General features: G+C 57.9%; 1 protein-coding gene across 50 annotated transcripts in view; it reads right to left on the bottom strand.

The window, feature by feature from the left end:
- The window catches only part of MAPT (microtubule associated protein tau), a 37,550-nt gene that overhangs the window by 2,372 nt on the left and 19,888 nt on the right, over nt 1-15,290 (bottom strand). For 19 of the 50 annotated variants that reach the window (XM_046904362.1, XM_046904361.1, XM_015299335.4 and 16 more), the window contains 10 exons: nt 13,249-14,106; nt 10,891-10,946; nt 10,197-10,367; nt 9,050-9,182; nt 8,596-8,646; nt 7,890-8,155; nt 5,228-5,320; nt 4,987-5,079; nt 1,655-1,736; nt 1,398-1,510 (listed from right to left, as the gene is read on the bottom strand). In XM_046904362.1, coding sequence (XP_046760318.1) covers nt 1,398-1,510; nt 1,655-1,736; nt 4,987-5,079; nt 5,228-5,320; nt 7,890-8,155; nt 8,596-8,646; nt 9,050-9,182; nt 10,197-10,367; nt 10,891-10,946; nt 13,249-14,106 — 1,916 coding nt within the window. Of the gene's footprint in view, nt 1-11; nt 160-1,397; nt 1,511-1,654; nt 1,737-2,153; nt 2,182-4,986; nt 5,080-5,227; nt 5,321-7,889; nt 8,156-8,595; nt 8,647-9,049; nt 9,183-10,196; nt 10,368-10,890; nt 10,947-13,248; nt 14,107-15,290 lie in introns of those variants that run through there. The other 31 variants (XM_015299357.4, XM_040653197.2, XM_015299353.4 and 28 more) reach the window with 17 other exon arrangements.

Below are 15,290 nucleotides of genomic sequence, written 5' to 3' on the forward strand. Positions count from 1 at the left end.
TTGCTACTTACTGGTGCCCTCCCCAGCTGAATGCGGGGCTGGGGGCTGCCTCTCCGGGGGGGTGGGTGACTCCAGCACCAGGGCCTGCAGCCCAGCAGGGTCTGGGCTCGGGGTCTGAGCAGCCTGGCGCCAGCTCTTGTCTTCCTTGCCTTTCTCTCTCTACAGGTGAAGAAACCCAACCCGAGGCGGTGGGGTGCAAAAAACGCATCAGCAATTAAAAAACAAAAATAAACAAAAAATAAAAACCCAACAAGATGCAATAAATGTCAATCAGCAGGAAAAGAAAAAAAAAAAAAAGATTTAAAAAAAAAGGAGAAGAAATCGAAAATGAGGGAGGAAAAAAAAAAAAAAAGATCTGGAAAACCAGCGCTGTGATGCTAAAAACGATGAGAAGAGGCACAGGGCAGTCTGATGCGCCGAGCAGGGAGAGAAGGGTAAGGAAGGCAGCGCACCAATGCGGGGAGGAGCTGCAACAGAGCTGAGCCTCCCAGCGAGAAAGGAGCGCTCGGAGAGAGCAGCGAGAGAGAGAGAAAGCACCTTTCCCTGTGGGAGTTGAGCCGTGTGTGTGTGTGTGTGTGTGTGTGTGTGTGTGTGTGTGTGTGTGCGTCCCCGGGCTGCAGCCCCAGCCCTGTGCTGAGCCCCTCTCTGTGTGTGCGGAGCTGCTCCCTGTCGGCACCGCGGTGCAGCACGGAGCCCACCCAGCCTGAGAGGCTTTGGGTTCCCATTTCCACCTCCCCACACCGCTCAGCTTCAGCGGGGAGGCTGAGATGAGGATCAGAGCTCAGCACCCTGCAGTGCTGACCCGCAGAGGCCGCCCCTTCTAATTAAAGCTCGGCCCGACGCTCTGCTTGCACTGTGGGCAGCATTGCGCCGGCTCTGTGCTGCACCACCGGCACCGCACGGCACGAAGGCAGATGCTGACAGCAGCATCCCATACAGCGAAAGCTGGAGACACCAACCTCTTCCTGCAGCAACTTCAGACAGCAGCAGAAAAAAGCAGGAAACCACAGCAGAGGACATCAGAGCATTCACACTCACTCGGGCAGCCGTGGGCACAGAGTGCAGCTTCACAGCTCCACCCGACGTCCCGGGGTTGGTCTGTGCAGCCCTCAGCCCCACACGGGGGGGGGGCTCAGGAGGAGGGGGGTACACAGCATCCCATCCCATCCCATCCCAGGACGTGGGCAGCAGTGCTGGCAATGGGACACAGCACTGCCTGGCAGGCAGAGAGGTGCTGAAGAGCTGTGTGAAGCTGAGCCCACTGAGCAGCACCATCCCTGAGCCCACCCCAACTGCTCTTTGCTCGCCCCCCCCCGGGGCTCACACACACACACACACACACACACACACACACACACACACACACAGAGCACAGCAGCCCTGCCTTCTCCCTTTACCTTTTTATTTCCTCCTCCGGGCACGTGGCTGATGTTATCTAAGGACCCAATTTTAGATTGCACCTTATCTTTGAAGTCCAGTTTCTCGGATTTCACCTCCACTTGGCCACCACCTGCAGGAGGAGAGCAGCGGTGGGGTCGGATCCCACAGCCCTGCAGGGAAAGAGCCCCCCGTGCAGCGCTGCCGTGAGCCTCCCCAACCCCCCACCCCCCCCCGACCCCCCCCCCCCCACCCCACGCAGAGCAGGTGATGGTACCTGGTTTGTGATGGATGTTGCCCAGGGAGCCGCATTTGGATGTCACGTGGCTCAGATCCACCGGCTTGTAAACGATTTGAACCTGCCCAGATGGGAGAGAGGAGAAGGAGGTGAGCTCTGCACCACGGCTGCGTGGGGAGGATGGGGTGGGGGGGGGTGGTTGGGGGGAAGTTGGGGGGGGGGGGGGCACGGCATGGCAGCACCTGATCCGGATTGGAGGGAAAGGAACAGCTTACACCCCACGAGGGTTAATGATAGAAATGAAACGGTGACGAGAAATGGGAGATCATTAATGCCCGTGTGCAGGAGCCTCTCTTATCACAGCATGCACGAGAGCGCCTCTCCGCAGAGGGGGGGGAAGGAGAGGCGAGTTTAAAGTGCTTTAAGTGAGAGAGAGAGAGTGGAGTGGTGATTAAGTAAGATTTGCATACACATCATCCCAAAGGAGGAGATTTACCAGAGAGAAAAACAAGGTAAAAAATAAATACCTGTTCTGGTGTAAAACATAAAGCTTATGTCCACAAAAACTGAAAGAACAGAAATGATCAATGTGCACAGAACTCCCAGAAGGAGTGACCAAAAATATGCATTTCTGAGAGAAAAACAAAAAAAAACAACAAAAAAAAAAACCCCAACAATGCTGTCATGGAGGGAGGGGTTAAAAACCAAAGAGAGATAAGGGCTCAATGTCTGCTGGGAGTTCAGAGCATAGGACCTGAGTTATGGGCCATGGGAACACAGTGAGGCACGAGAGCACAGCCTGGTGTGGCACTGCAGCCCCACGGTGCCATGGTGTGCACACACACACACACACACACACACACACACACACACAGTGCATGGGGCTTTATGGTGATGCTGGCAGTGCTGCACCACTGGAGGACGCGGAGGGCTGAGAGCATCAGAGCACAGCACACACACAGCAGTGACACCGGGAGCACAGACACGGGGAGGGGGGGGGGAAACGTCACTGCATCCCCAGCATTGGGCCTGGGATGGGGCTCAGACCCATCAGGAATCGGCCACCCTGGGAGCTCCATCCAGGGCAGTGTGCGCTGCTCTGTGTGCCCGCTGAGCTCCGTCAGTGCCGGCACTGAGGGGACCCTCCGGGCAGCCCCTCCATTGGTACGGCTGGAGCTCATCACCTCCGTGCGGTGCGCAGCACCCCGTGTGCCACAAAGCTCACGTCAGCCCCGTGCCCAGCAGCCCACAGCGACCCTCAGAGCCACGGGTGGGACGTGGCTGTGCACACACGTCGCCCCCCTCACTGTGCAGCAGGGAAAGGTGTGGGAGCGCAGCATCCCCGGGGCTTGGGATGGAACAGAGCCCGTGCAGCAATGCCCGGTGCCACCGGCACTGCAGGGCTCCACGGCTGCTCCTGGCCCTGCAGTCACACTGGATATGAAGGACGTGGGTCGGCCCCACCTCTGATGGTCAGACAGACCGACGGGCACAGCGGACAGAGCGGGGACAGAGAGACAGGGAGGAAAGCGGCCGCAGGGTCTGAGAGCACACAGCAGAGACAGACGTGAAGACAGGGATGGGCAGAGCGCACACGTAATGCACTGAGCAGGAGGAGAGCTGGGCTCGCTCAGAGGGCACAAACAGCACCTGGGAGGACAGAGCTGTGCCCTTCTAACCCAGCGCGCCCCAATGGCCCCGAGAGCACAGCGGGGCGCTGCCAGGACCCGGCTCTGAGAGACCCCCATTTCCATGGCAGGGGATCCATCACCGAACCCTTCCTGCTCTCCTTCCAGCTCAGTTTTTTACAGACAGGACTCGCTGAACCCTTTGTTATCCTGCTGGGGAGCAGAGCAGCGCTTAAACAAGGAAGGCCAACAGGCACAGGGTTGTTTGCCTGGGAAATCAGCGCCAGAGGGATCCCATCTCAGCATCAGCAATGCTTACGGTCAGCTCCTGCCCAACGCATCGCTGTGTCAGAGCACCCGCGGCCATAAGAAAGGCACTGCCCCCATGTTACTGCATCTGCCCCCCAGGTTACTGCATCTGCCCCCAATTTACTGCATCTGCCCCCAATTTACTGCATCTGCCCCCAATTTACTGCATCTGCCCCCCAGGCTGCTGCCGTTGCCTTGGAGCAGCGTGGCTGTGCAGGCGGTCGCTGCTGACTGCTGCAGAGGATTAAGGCACGGCTGCATTGCAGCCCGGTGGTTTCTTGCTGCCCCTTGGTCAGAGGAGCCCCGAGGCACAGCTCTGCCAGAGGGCACGATCATCTCTATCTAAAAACGCAGGGGGTTCCTAAATGCCCGCTCAGTGTGTGCTGAAGCTGAACACCGATGCCGTGTGGCACACATCAGCTCCTGGCCTAACAGTGCAGCAGGCAGCCCAGGGCAGGGCCTCTGTTTAAGACATGGCAAAACCAGCAGGGAATGCATCTCACGGAGGCCTGAGCCCTGCAAAGCAGCCCCTCTGGTGTGTAATTACATCCAATTTAAGACCAAGGTGGCGAACTCAGCGCCATCCCTTATGTGCCGAACCCTCCGCAGTGCTCAGTTCCTCAGGGAGGGCATCCAGAGATCAAAAACAGCACAGGGAAAACCCGTGGGGGACACCCGAGGGCACCACGAGGCTTCCTCGGATGGACACGGAGCGGGGACAGCCCCGGGGCTGCGCCGTTTGGCTCCGGGTGGCGCTCCTCCCTTCGCTCATCACCTTTCCCAGAGCCAAACTCTGCCTCCAGAGCGGGTGGTGCAAATCCACCAACCCTGCAGAGCTCCTCCAGGTTTCCGGCACAGCGCCTGGAAGCTGAGTGGGGCGTCAGGGAATGGTTGGAAATGCCCACATCCCAATCAGTTCGCTCAGCATCGCTTCGGGCTCAGCCCCCACGGGCACCAACACACACAGTGGACACAAGGAGAAGCTTTGGTGTTCACATGGATCATACTTGCCTGATGGGAAAGGTCAGGAACCTCGCTTTTACAGCGCTGCGCAGGGCCACGTGCACTTTAGCAGTACAGTGAGCAACAGGGGCTGCATTTGCTTTTAAAAGCATCCATCACTGACTGCACCAGCATCGCTGTGTGCTAAGGGCCCGAGCCTTGCAGGCAGCATAAAGCCTCAGGTTAACAGATGGTTTGTTACACACACGGTTTGCACGTGGCTCAGTTAGCTCTGCCCACGTCAGGCACGCCGAGGACTCGTTAGGGTTCATCTAACCACGTCTTCTGGGTTAATGGGTTAAACGACAGCACGTCACCAATTGCTATCTGACAGCGGCGCTGCTGCAAATAGCATTGGCCGGTTGGTGTTATACAACATGCCACTACGGGGAGGGGGTCAGCACAGCGCGTCCAAAGTGTGAAGGTACTCACACTGCCTCCTCCCGGGATGTGTTTGATATTATCCTTTGAGCCACACCTGGATTGAACGCTGCTAAAGTCCAACTTCTGATTAACAATCTGCACCTTTGGTAGCCAGAAAAGAGTCATTGCATGTCACCAATTGCTATCTGACGGCACGGGCGCTGCAGATAGCATTGGTGGTTTAGTGTACACAACATGCCACTTATCATTAAGAACTATTACAGTGCATTGAAAGTGTGAAGGTACTCACACTGCCTCCTCCCGGGATGTGTTTGATATTATCCTTTGAGCCACACTTGGATTGAACGCTGCTAAAGTCCAGCTTCTTATTAATAATCTGCACCTTTGGTAGCCAGAAAAGAGCGTGAGAAACAACATGATCATCTGCAGCCTGACCATGCGAAACATCACCAACAGCAGGAGCCCGCCTGCCAGGGCCACGAGCAAAGGAGGGGCTGTGGCTTGCTGCTCCTGAGCTGGAAGCTGAAGATGGAGCTGGCTGAGCTCTGGCTCGAGCTGGATGAGATCTGGCTAGCGAGGCAGCCCTGCTTTCCACGCCAGAAACACCAGCATGAAAGCCAGCTGCCCGTCTGCTTCCACTGAGCAGAAGGGGGCACGTGGCGGGCAGCAGACACGCTGGAAAGCACTGCTGCTCCGACACAGCACCTGCAGAGCTGCACCACTGCGGGGACTGGGAGGAGGGATGGGGCTGAGAGAACCCCCCGTGCCAGCACACACCTCTGCTCAGCAGGGCTCAGCAGCTCTAAGTGAGCCCGGGGGCGCAGCAGGCAGCAGAGCAGCGGTGTGCCCAGCACCAGGAGCTCGGTGTGGGGTAGGGCTCCAACCCCCCCCTACAGACACAGAGGGAAGAAGCCGTTGTGCCCGGGATGCAGCGCCAGGACTGCAGTTTTCTCAACCCCCGTGCAGGTGGGATGAAAGGGAGAGCCCCATGGGACCCCTGGGGCAGCTGCTGGCCCACATTCCTCACACCACCTCCAGTGGGAGAGATGCTTTCGTGTGCTGGGAGCCACATGCCGTGCTAACTTCACTGCCCGCCCCAAAGCCTGTCTGCAAGAACCCACTGCAAGGGCAGCTGTGCCGAGGTGACCCCATGCACTGTCCCACAGATGAAGGCAGCTCCTGCTCCCTCCCCTGCACGGATTGGCTTGAAGACCGAAACCAAAGGCAAACACCAGCGGGCACACACAGCGCCTCAGCTCCCTCCGAACAACGGCCACCAGAAGCACAACGCTCCCCAGAGGGAAGGAGGCACAGCGTCCCGCAGGAGAGCGCTGCACCCACGGCCTCTGCATGCCAACACCCCACCACGGGGAGCTGGGCGCCCCGGGCACCTCCCATCCCATTTCAGCCAAGTGCTGCCTGCTGCTGCCAGCAGAGCTCGCTGCGCCGTGGCTCCCCAGCACCAGGAGATCCCCAGCACCACAGACCTCCAGCACTGCTTTTCAACTTCCCAGCCATTCATTCTGCAGATCGGGGCACGGTTTGGCCGGTCCGGGTTTACCAAAGGCAGCGAGCCAACAAGCAGAGCAGCGCTCAGCCGGAGCGGAGCTGCTGGGGAGGAGCAGCCCTTTGCAGTGCAGCACAAACCAGACGTGCAGAGAGAAATGGAAAAGCACCCTGCAGCCCAGGGCGGTGGAAAGAAGCCATCCCAAAGCCTCCCCCACGCCAAAGTCACGCGCTCAGAGCCACTTCCGTGCACAGAACTGCATGCACCACGTGGAGGTCTCTCACGGCTCTGCTGCACGACGGCTGCAGAAGAGGCAGCGATGCTCTGCTGGGCAGGCAGACACACACACAGCGACCCCAGCTGCGCTCACTGCCACGTGTGCAGCTCTGGCACTGGATAGCTGTGTGAGAGCCACCAGCTGCCCTCAGGCCTCCAGCCACGCAGTGAGGGGCATCCCATAAAGGCTGCAGGACGCACCCGCACAGCACAGAGCACAGCACTGCTGCAGCTGCGTGGCTGCATTCTGCTGCTCCGGAGCAGTGGGAGGCACCACTCCTCGCCCAGCTCGGGCTCTGTTTGCAGAAGTCTCCTCTGCTGGGCTCGCAAAGTTCACCACGACGCCCTATTTCCCAAGCACTCACAGCACACAGCTCTCTTTGCTGCCCTCTCAGAAAAGCACTGGTGGTCCTAAAACGGACACTGCCACCAGTTGTGGCTGTGCCACGCTGCTCCACCGCAGCTGGCTGCAGAATGCAATGCAAAACCCCACCAGTAAGAGCGGATCCCAAAACCCCAACCTGCTCAGCTTCTGCCCCGCTTCTCTTATCAGTTCCAAAGCTGAATCTACTTGCAACACCAGCAGATCCAGCTCAGTCCCAGCAGGGCTGGGGTCACCTCAGAGCCGGCAGCAGCAGGAGGAGCCCAGCAGGATCCCAGTCCTTGCACCGGTTGCGTTTTGAGAACAACCCAGCGTGCCCAAAGCTCTGTGCCCTGCCACGAGGCTGCAGTTCCCCCCACGTGGGTTGCGTGGGGTCCCTGCGGGAGGCTGCCATCCTCTCACAGAAGCGACTGCCCCACATCACACGGCAGCACTCAGAAACACGGCCCCGACCCTGGGACTCCTTAGGGCTGCAGGTCCCAGCTGGCCCTCCCTAACAGGACACCATGGGGCGACGTCACCCCCCAGCAGCCGCTCCGTGCCGGGCCAGGCCATGAGCAGCCCTCCCCACGGTTCAGCTGTGCTAAGCCAGGCGATCCATCTCAGGACAACTGAAAGCCAACCAGCCCCCAAACCTCCCCAGCAGCATCACGCTGCCCACCAGCCGAAGCGCAGCAGCCCAGAGCCGTGCCTGCAGCCCCCGCTGGCTGCTGCCTCTCCGTGTTGGGCTCGGCCCCTCCGCACCCACCGTCCCCACGCAGCCCTGCAGAGCACAGCCACGCTTACCTTGCCTCCTCCAGGCTGGTGCTTCAGGTTTTCGGTGGAGCCGATTTTGGACTTGACGTTCTTCAGGTCGGGCATGGGAGCTGCTGAGGGCTGCACGCGGCTCTTGGCGGACGCGGGCGATTTCGGCGGCGTGCGAACCACTGCCACCTTCTTGGGCTCCCTGGCTGGTGGGGTGGGCAGAGAAGGAGTGCGGGAACGGCTGCCTGGAGTCCCGGGGGAGCCGGGACTGCTGTAACCGCTTCTGTCTCCAGACTTGGGCTGCTCACCTGGAGACGGCAGACGCGGAGAGGTGAGCGCAGGGCGAGCGCATCGGCACAGCAACCCTGCCTGCATGCCTGCCTGCCTGCATGGGGACGCACTGCAGCCCCCACAGCCCCCTATCAGCCCCCACAGCAGACCCCCAGGATGGGGCAGATGCCCACCCGATCTGGAAGCAAAAGCTGGGCTTGGAAGCAGCCCCCCAGCAGCTGGGAGGAAAGGCGTCCTTTATTGCCTGCATGGTGACTGCTACGGTGCCCCACCCCGGCGTGACATCAGCATGCATGAAAAACTGCAGACAAAAGGCAGTGAGAGGAGCCCCCTCCTCCCGTTGGCATCGGGAAGCCTTTCCAACACGTTGCTTTGCACGGTTACATACAGCTCAGGTCACTGAGCAGCTCACAACTGCCCCCATCTCCACAAATAAGAGAAGATCCTCAAACGTCACCTTTCTCAGGCTTCGCTGCTGCAGGCGGTGGTTTTTTCTGCTCCTTTCTGCCTGTTTAATGAATGAGAGAGATGCTTAAGAAGGCTGGAAATGGAACTGATTGGAGGTTTTATGCAGCTCTGATCAGTAGGAAAAAATGCACGCGTTGAGCAGAATGCACCCCTGTGATGGAAACCCCCAATGCTGGGCTTCGCTGCTGGGAATTACGGGCACTCCTCTCCATCCCTGCAATGGAAGAATCGGTCCTCACACCCCCAGGCCTTTGGGAAACATTGTCAGGACAAAAGGGAGGGATGGGTTCAAGGATGAAGCTGATTAAACCTTCCCCACTGGAGGACATCCCGGCGGGATGAAGCGAGCGCCACCTCCGACGCGCTGCCAACGGAGCAGTAAAGCAGCCCTCTGCCCCACATCCCTGCACGGAGTCCCACGGAGGCGCAGCCCCCACACCTACCAGAGCCAGGAGGGGTCTTGGGGGCCGTGGGGGTTTTTGCTGGGATGCGGGTGGCGTTGCTGGAGTTCCTCTGTGCCTGCCCGGCTGCGGAGCGCGGCGTGGCCGGCTTTGTGCCACCCCTCATCTCCTGGCCCTGCAGGGACACAAAGGGAAAAGGCTCCGTTCCATTCCCTGTCTTTTTTTTTCCCCTCTTGTTTTGCTGTCCCAATGGTAAATAAATCCCACTCTTTGATTTCACTACAGAGGCTCCATCCACGAGGCAGAGCCAGACCCCAAACACAGGCATGTCCTTTGTCCTCCCCCCCCCATACACCCATACATGCACGGGTATGTAAACAGCAAAGAGCCATTTACTGCCTGGGGATCCTGCAGAAAAGCCCTCCCAGGTCCATAAACCAACGTGTCTCCTTTCTAACTGCGCTCTGATTGCTGCTCTGTGTTACAAAGCTGAGAACATGCAACAGCAACCTTAAGAGCCAATGGGTCCCAGCGCAGCAGGGAACCACCGCAGCCACTGCAATACTGCATCCCCTTATGCAGAGCTGCAGCCTTCCTCACCACGGCTGTACCTGTGTGACTGAGCAGCACCAAGGGAAACCCCACAGCACAACGAGCCACTCGAGTGTGTGCACTTTCACACTCACTGCATGGCAGCGGGCAGACAGCTCTGCACAGCACTAATGCAGCTGCTGTGTTCTACGCAGCCACAAAACGCAGCACGGAGCTGCAGAACAGAGAGCAGAAAAGAACACAAAGGGACCCAGAAATGCCTCAGAGAGGCCAGGAAACCCTACTGCAGCTCTAAAGCAGAACAAAGGGGCCGTGAGACCGACCCAGCTGCCCCAAAAACGGCCATACAGAGAAGCGCATCCCACAGCACTGTGGGTGCCCCATCCCTGCAGGCATTCAAGGCCAGGCTGGATGTGGCTCTGGGCAGCCTGGACTGCTGGTTGGCGACCCTGCACATAGCAGGGGGTTGGAACTGGATGAGCATTGTGGTCCCTTTCAACCCGGGCCATCCTATGATGCTATGACCCCACTTTCTCCTGTGAGTGAGAAGTGGTGCTTCAGCCCAGCAAGCACTGCCAGCGATGCCTTAAGCTGTTCTCCAAGGCAGCTCTGCCTCTCTCACGTCCCATTTCCTTACCTTGGCCTTTGTTTCATGCGTTCCCGTACTGGCGGGTCGGGGTGTGACTCGTTTAGAGGTGGATGCAGGGCTGGAGGGAGATTTCGGAGGGGCTGTGCTAGAGGAGGTGTGTCGGTGGGGAGGGATGGAGGCTCTATCGCCTGGGGGTTTGGCAGTGCAGGGTGAGGATTTCTTACATACGGAAAGAAATAAAACGGGAACAACAAAAACAGAATCAGTATGGGAGGGGAGCAGAAGGGATAACCAACATCAAACGGGATCAGAAGGTGCAATGTGGAAGCGGGCGTGAGAAAGGCAATGGAGAGGTTCTGCCCTCTGCAGCACAGAGCTGGGTGGGGGCTGCGGGGTCCCGGGGCACTGCTGGCATCCCAAGGCCCCACCAGCAGCTCCGGGACACCCAATGACAGTCTGGACTTTGCTTCTGCACCAGTTTGCCCCACCGAAGCCACACTTCTGCTTTCTGACCACGGGCTGAGAGTATCACACATAACCACCCATGCAAACCCACGGTCTGCCTTTGAGATTTGATTTGCATTCCTGCCCTCAGATTGCACCATCCAAACCAGGGCACGGGGAGATGAAAACAAAAGCAAGGCTGAAGAATGGAGGGTAATGGCAAGGATTCCTAAAGCAGGAGTTAGGGACGAGCACAGCCCACGTGGGCAGGGGGGGATCACCTCCCTCCTTTGCTTACCTTCGGTTTCTTTTCATCAGTTTCAGCCCCTTCCTTGTCTTTGCTATCAATACGAGCTGACAAATGGAAACACACAGTTACACTCCGTGGGATGGGTCAGTAAAGCGCACAGCCGACAGTGCCTGTGCTGCAGTAACATGCATGCTGAGCTGCTGCTGCACCGTCCCTCTCAAACGCTTACATCAAATGCTGCTCTTAAGAACGTGAGAAAATCCCCCATCTCTTGGCACAAGCACATGTGAGCACATCCCTCCCGGGTTAACAGGTGACCCTGTGCACAAGCAGCAGCAGTCACTGCTGGAGCATCACGCCAGGTGGGACCATTTGCACACACGTGCACTCAGTGCCAGCAGCGCTCGTTCAGTTCAGGATAGAGCAGAGCCCCCTCTGAGCTAAATGGGACTTTGGTTCTAACAGTCAGATACACACACACTGAAACCAAGGGATGCCCCAGCTGAGCAGCACCACGGAGCCCACGCTCTGTCTTAAATCTCTTGTCCCGTGTGTCACCTTTGCAAAGTTACTTCCCCCCCCTCTTTTCACACCACGTCCTCCTCCCCCAGCACTGTGCCCTCCATCCGGCTCAGGCTCTGCAGGCTCTCAATGCTGAGCTGTTATCCTGCTCGATTCATATCAAGGTGGCCTCACAGTATTGCACGCTGCAGCACCGCTGATGAGATGAGAGGCTGAGAGGAAGCAGCGTTGGTACTGCTGGGCACACATCACAAAGGCCCTTTCTTTGAGCCCCTCAGCTCATTCCTTCCTAATCTGGGAGGAAAAGCTCCTGATATTCGCCCCAGTGTTTGGGAACCCAACGGCTCAGCCCACGCATGACGCCATTAATGCAGCACTGATGGCACTGACCCCACCCCAGCAGCCCCAGAGCTGCAGCAGAGGCCACAGGGTGTCTCCACCTTGGAAGGAAAAAGCCCATTAACGCATTAATTAAAGAAATTCCTTCTGTTGACTCAGAAACGGGGTGACCCTGGGCAGGGCACCCCCAGCCCACTGTTGGTTTCAGGCTCTGACGACAGCGACAGCAAGCCATGCTGGTGCCCTGCAGCACGAGTGCAAAGCTTTCTGATGCCTTCCCAGGTAGTGAACAGTAAGAAATGTGTGATGAGCTTTGGCTCCGAGGGGGAAAAAGCTCCATCAGCAATTTCCTCGTGGACCCCATGCAGCAAAGAGCGCGTTTCTCCCTGCTGCAAACCGGAGGGGAAGGGGGGGGGTGAGCAGGATTTCCAGGTTAATGGAAGCAGTCATGCCAGTTTGGGGGATGCGGCAGTGGGGTGAAAGGCAGAGCTCCCCCCCAGGCTGGCCCTGACAGCCCAAAGTGAGATACAACACTGCAGGAGCCCATCAGGTTCTGCTGTGCGTCCTGCAGCTCAGCACCGCAACCCGCCGCACAGCCTGCAGAGTCCTCTGAGACGTCCCTGCATCCCTGGAAACTGGGAGACAGCTCTGTGTCGGAGAAAGGAGAGGTCTAAGAGCTGCTCTGCCAGCAGGGATGCTCATGGTTTGAAGGGAGAACTCAACCCTTCACCACGGACAGCCAGAACTGAGACCCGCTGCACAAACAGCACCCTGGGCTCCGACTGCCCTGGGTGCTCACAGAGGAGGATTTCCAGCCTGGACACACACACACACAGTTCAATGTGCCCGAGAGTCAGTCCTCCACACACAGAACACCCTGTAGAACACCCAGCACAGCCACTGCATCGGAGCACCCACAGACGCAGAGCTGCGATCAAAGCACGGCGCTGTGGAAGAGCCTCAGATGTGCTCTGCAAAGGACCAACGTGGGACCTTTCCCTCGGCCTCAACTGCCACCTCCCTTATTACGTTTTTTCCTCCTCCCTCCTCTTTAGGAAAGCCGCCACAAAGAGTTATTGGAGGGGACAGTGGACACATGCAAACCAGCTGGTGGCACGTGCCCTGCTGGGACAAGCTGCAGCGTGCTGGGTTAGCCCCGATCCAACATGCCACAACACCCATCCAGAATCTGTCTCCTCTGGGAAGCTGCCGGGTGTGAGTTAAGGAGCCCAGCCCAAAGATCCAAAGGAATTTAAACTGAAAAACAAAAGAAAGCATGATTGGGAACACGCCGGCACCATGCAAGGGATGCAAAACCAAAGCACGGGGGTCTGGCAACGATGCCGGGACATCCAAGATTAAATGATAAGGAGGGAGAGGGGGAAGCAGAGGCGCTTTGTAGATCAGTTCACAGCCAAGGTCCAGGCCATGTCCCAAGCATTGCAAGTCAGGAGGAGGCAGCAAGCTGAAGTGCTGCTTCAAGCAGCCTCGTGGTGAGCAATGCACCAGCAACGTGAGCTCCAGGCAGGCAAACGGTGCACACACCTTTCAGGAGAGGAACACGACTGACTGCTCTATCTGCAGCACCAGGCTTCTTCTTGGGCGTCCGGCACCCTCCTGTACCCAGCACTGCCTCTTCCACAGCAGCATCTCTGTCTTCCCCGCCATCCTTTAACCCAACGGGGGGTTTGGCTGCTTCCACGAAGGGTCCAGCATCCCCTCCTGCCCCTTCAGTTTGGGTCTCAGAAGGCTCTGATGAGGTGACATCTGGGTATGATTCCTCCCCCTGCAGCTGCTGTCTCTCCCCTTGGTCTTCTGCTTTACGTGCTTCGGATTCACCAAGGAGTGCCTCTCTCTCTGTGTCTCCGAGGGCACCTCTGGACTTGCTTTCTCCTTCTTTAAGAGCTTCCTCGGTTGCTTTGGGTCCTGGAGAAACACTCTGTCCCACCAGGCCAAGCAAACCCTGCTGAGAAGCTTCATCCATATCACGGTGCTCATCTCTTTCCCATCTGCTGGTGCCTTCTTCTCGTGGGGCTCCAGTACATAAAGGAGTTGGCCCATCTGCACTACGGGAGGCATGGGAGCCCCCTGCTCCTGCCAGCCCCACGGGGCACACAGCACCCAACTCCTTTCCCAGCGCCGGATCCACACCAATGCCTTCTCTGCCCCCACGGTCCCACAGCTCATTGCTGTCCTCAGCTGGTCTGACATCCTGGTACATATCCAGGGGTATTGGGATAGTGACCTCAATCCTGGTGGGGGCTGCAGCTGCAGGCTTTGCTTCCTGTGGCTCCCGAGGAACGCCAGCTAGCTGCTCCATGGGCTGGCCGCCCCCTTTAATCACGTCTCCCACGCGCTCCTTAGGGCCAGGCTGCAGCTTTGGAGAGCTGGGCTCCCCTGGAGCTGAAGATGCAGAGTACGAAGCACAGATAGGTGGTCAATCACATAACGTAGAAGAGAAACTCAGGGATTTGTGCTATCAATAGGAGCTGCCCCATTCAGCAGACAAAGAGTGGCTCTTTAAGGGAACTCTGAGCTCCATGGGAACTGGAAAGGGGGTCGGGGACGGCACGTGGGAAGACCAGAGCACTGCCTGGACCCCGTATCGGAGGTGGCTGAAGTGTCCCCGTGTGCCATTCCCACACTGCCAGCTGGGTTGGCTGTAGAGGTATTGAGACACCAGGAAACACATCCAGCTTCCCATCCACCCCCAGATCATTTCTGGTCCTAATGAGCCCAGGGAACAGCACTCTGCTGTCTGCTCCCTTATTGCCATGTCCTCCACAGCAGTTGGGCAGAGCCCCGGCTGGGAAGGACTGGAAGTAAACCACAGCTGTAACAACACAGCCACTGCAGTTCTGGACTGTGTACCCACTCAGCCTAATTAGTGCTCCAGCACTGCCGCCATCGTTTGGGCAGAGGAGAAAGAGTGACATTTAAAACCCCAAACACACGGGCACAGAGACACAGACCTTTTTTTTTCTTAGGGTAAAAGAGACCATTATGTTCCACTGCTGACCTCAAGCGTGACACAGAGCTCTGCCATCTCACAGCACAGCGCTGCATTAAGCCGGATATTCTGGTTGAACTGAAGCTGTTCTGCTAGAAACTCTTCCAACCCAAGCAGAGGTGTGCTGAGCAATGCAGAGCTCACCCTGAACGCAGGCGAACTGCTCCAAGCCCTCTGTCCCCATAGGGATGTGCACGGCCGTTCTGCAGGGCTGCCCGCAGCTCTGAGCGCTGCACGGGGAGAGCTGGCAGAGCAGCAGCATGGCAAATCTGAACTGAAAGGTGCTGAGGCTCCAAAGGCATTTTAGCATGCTTCGCCTTCACTGCAAAGATCACGTTTGCAAACCCCACAGCACAAGAAGTGAAGGCAGGCAGTTATGAGATAGCCACGGCTGTGGGGACGCATCAATAATCCCATCAAATAATCAAATCAAAGAGCCTCGTCGTCATTACAAGGAAGCAGCACTGCCAAAAGTCCACCTTGGAGATGTAACCATTTATGTAAGAGCCCAGAAATGCCACCTATTGGTCCTCCCAGAGCTGACAGCTGAAAGATCCCAGGACAAGACAGAAAGTTC

This window comes from Gallus gallus, chromosome 27, assembly GCF_016699485.2.
Source record: "Gallus gallus isolate bGalGal1 chromosome 27, bGalGal1.mat.broiler.GRCg7b, whole genome shotgun sequence".
NCBI lineage: Eukaryota > Metazoa > Chordata > Aves > Galliformes > Phasianidae > Gallus > Gallus gallus.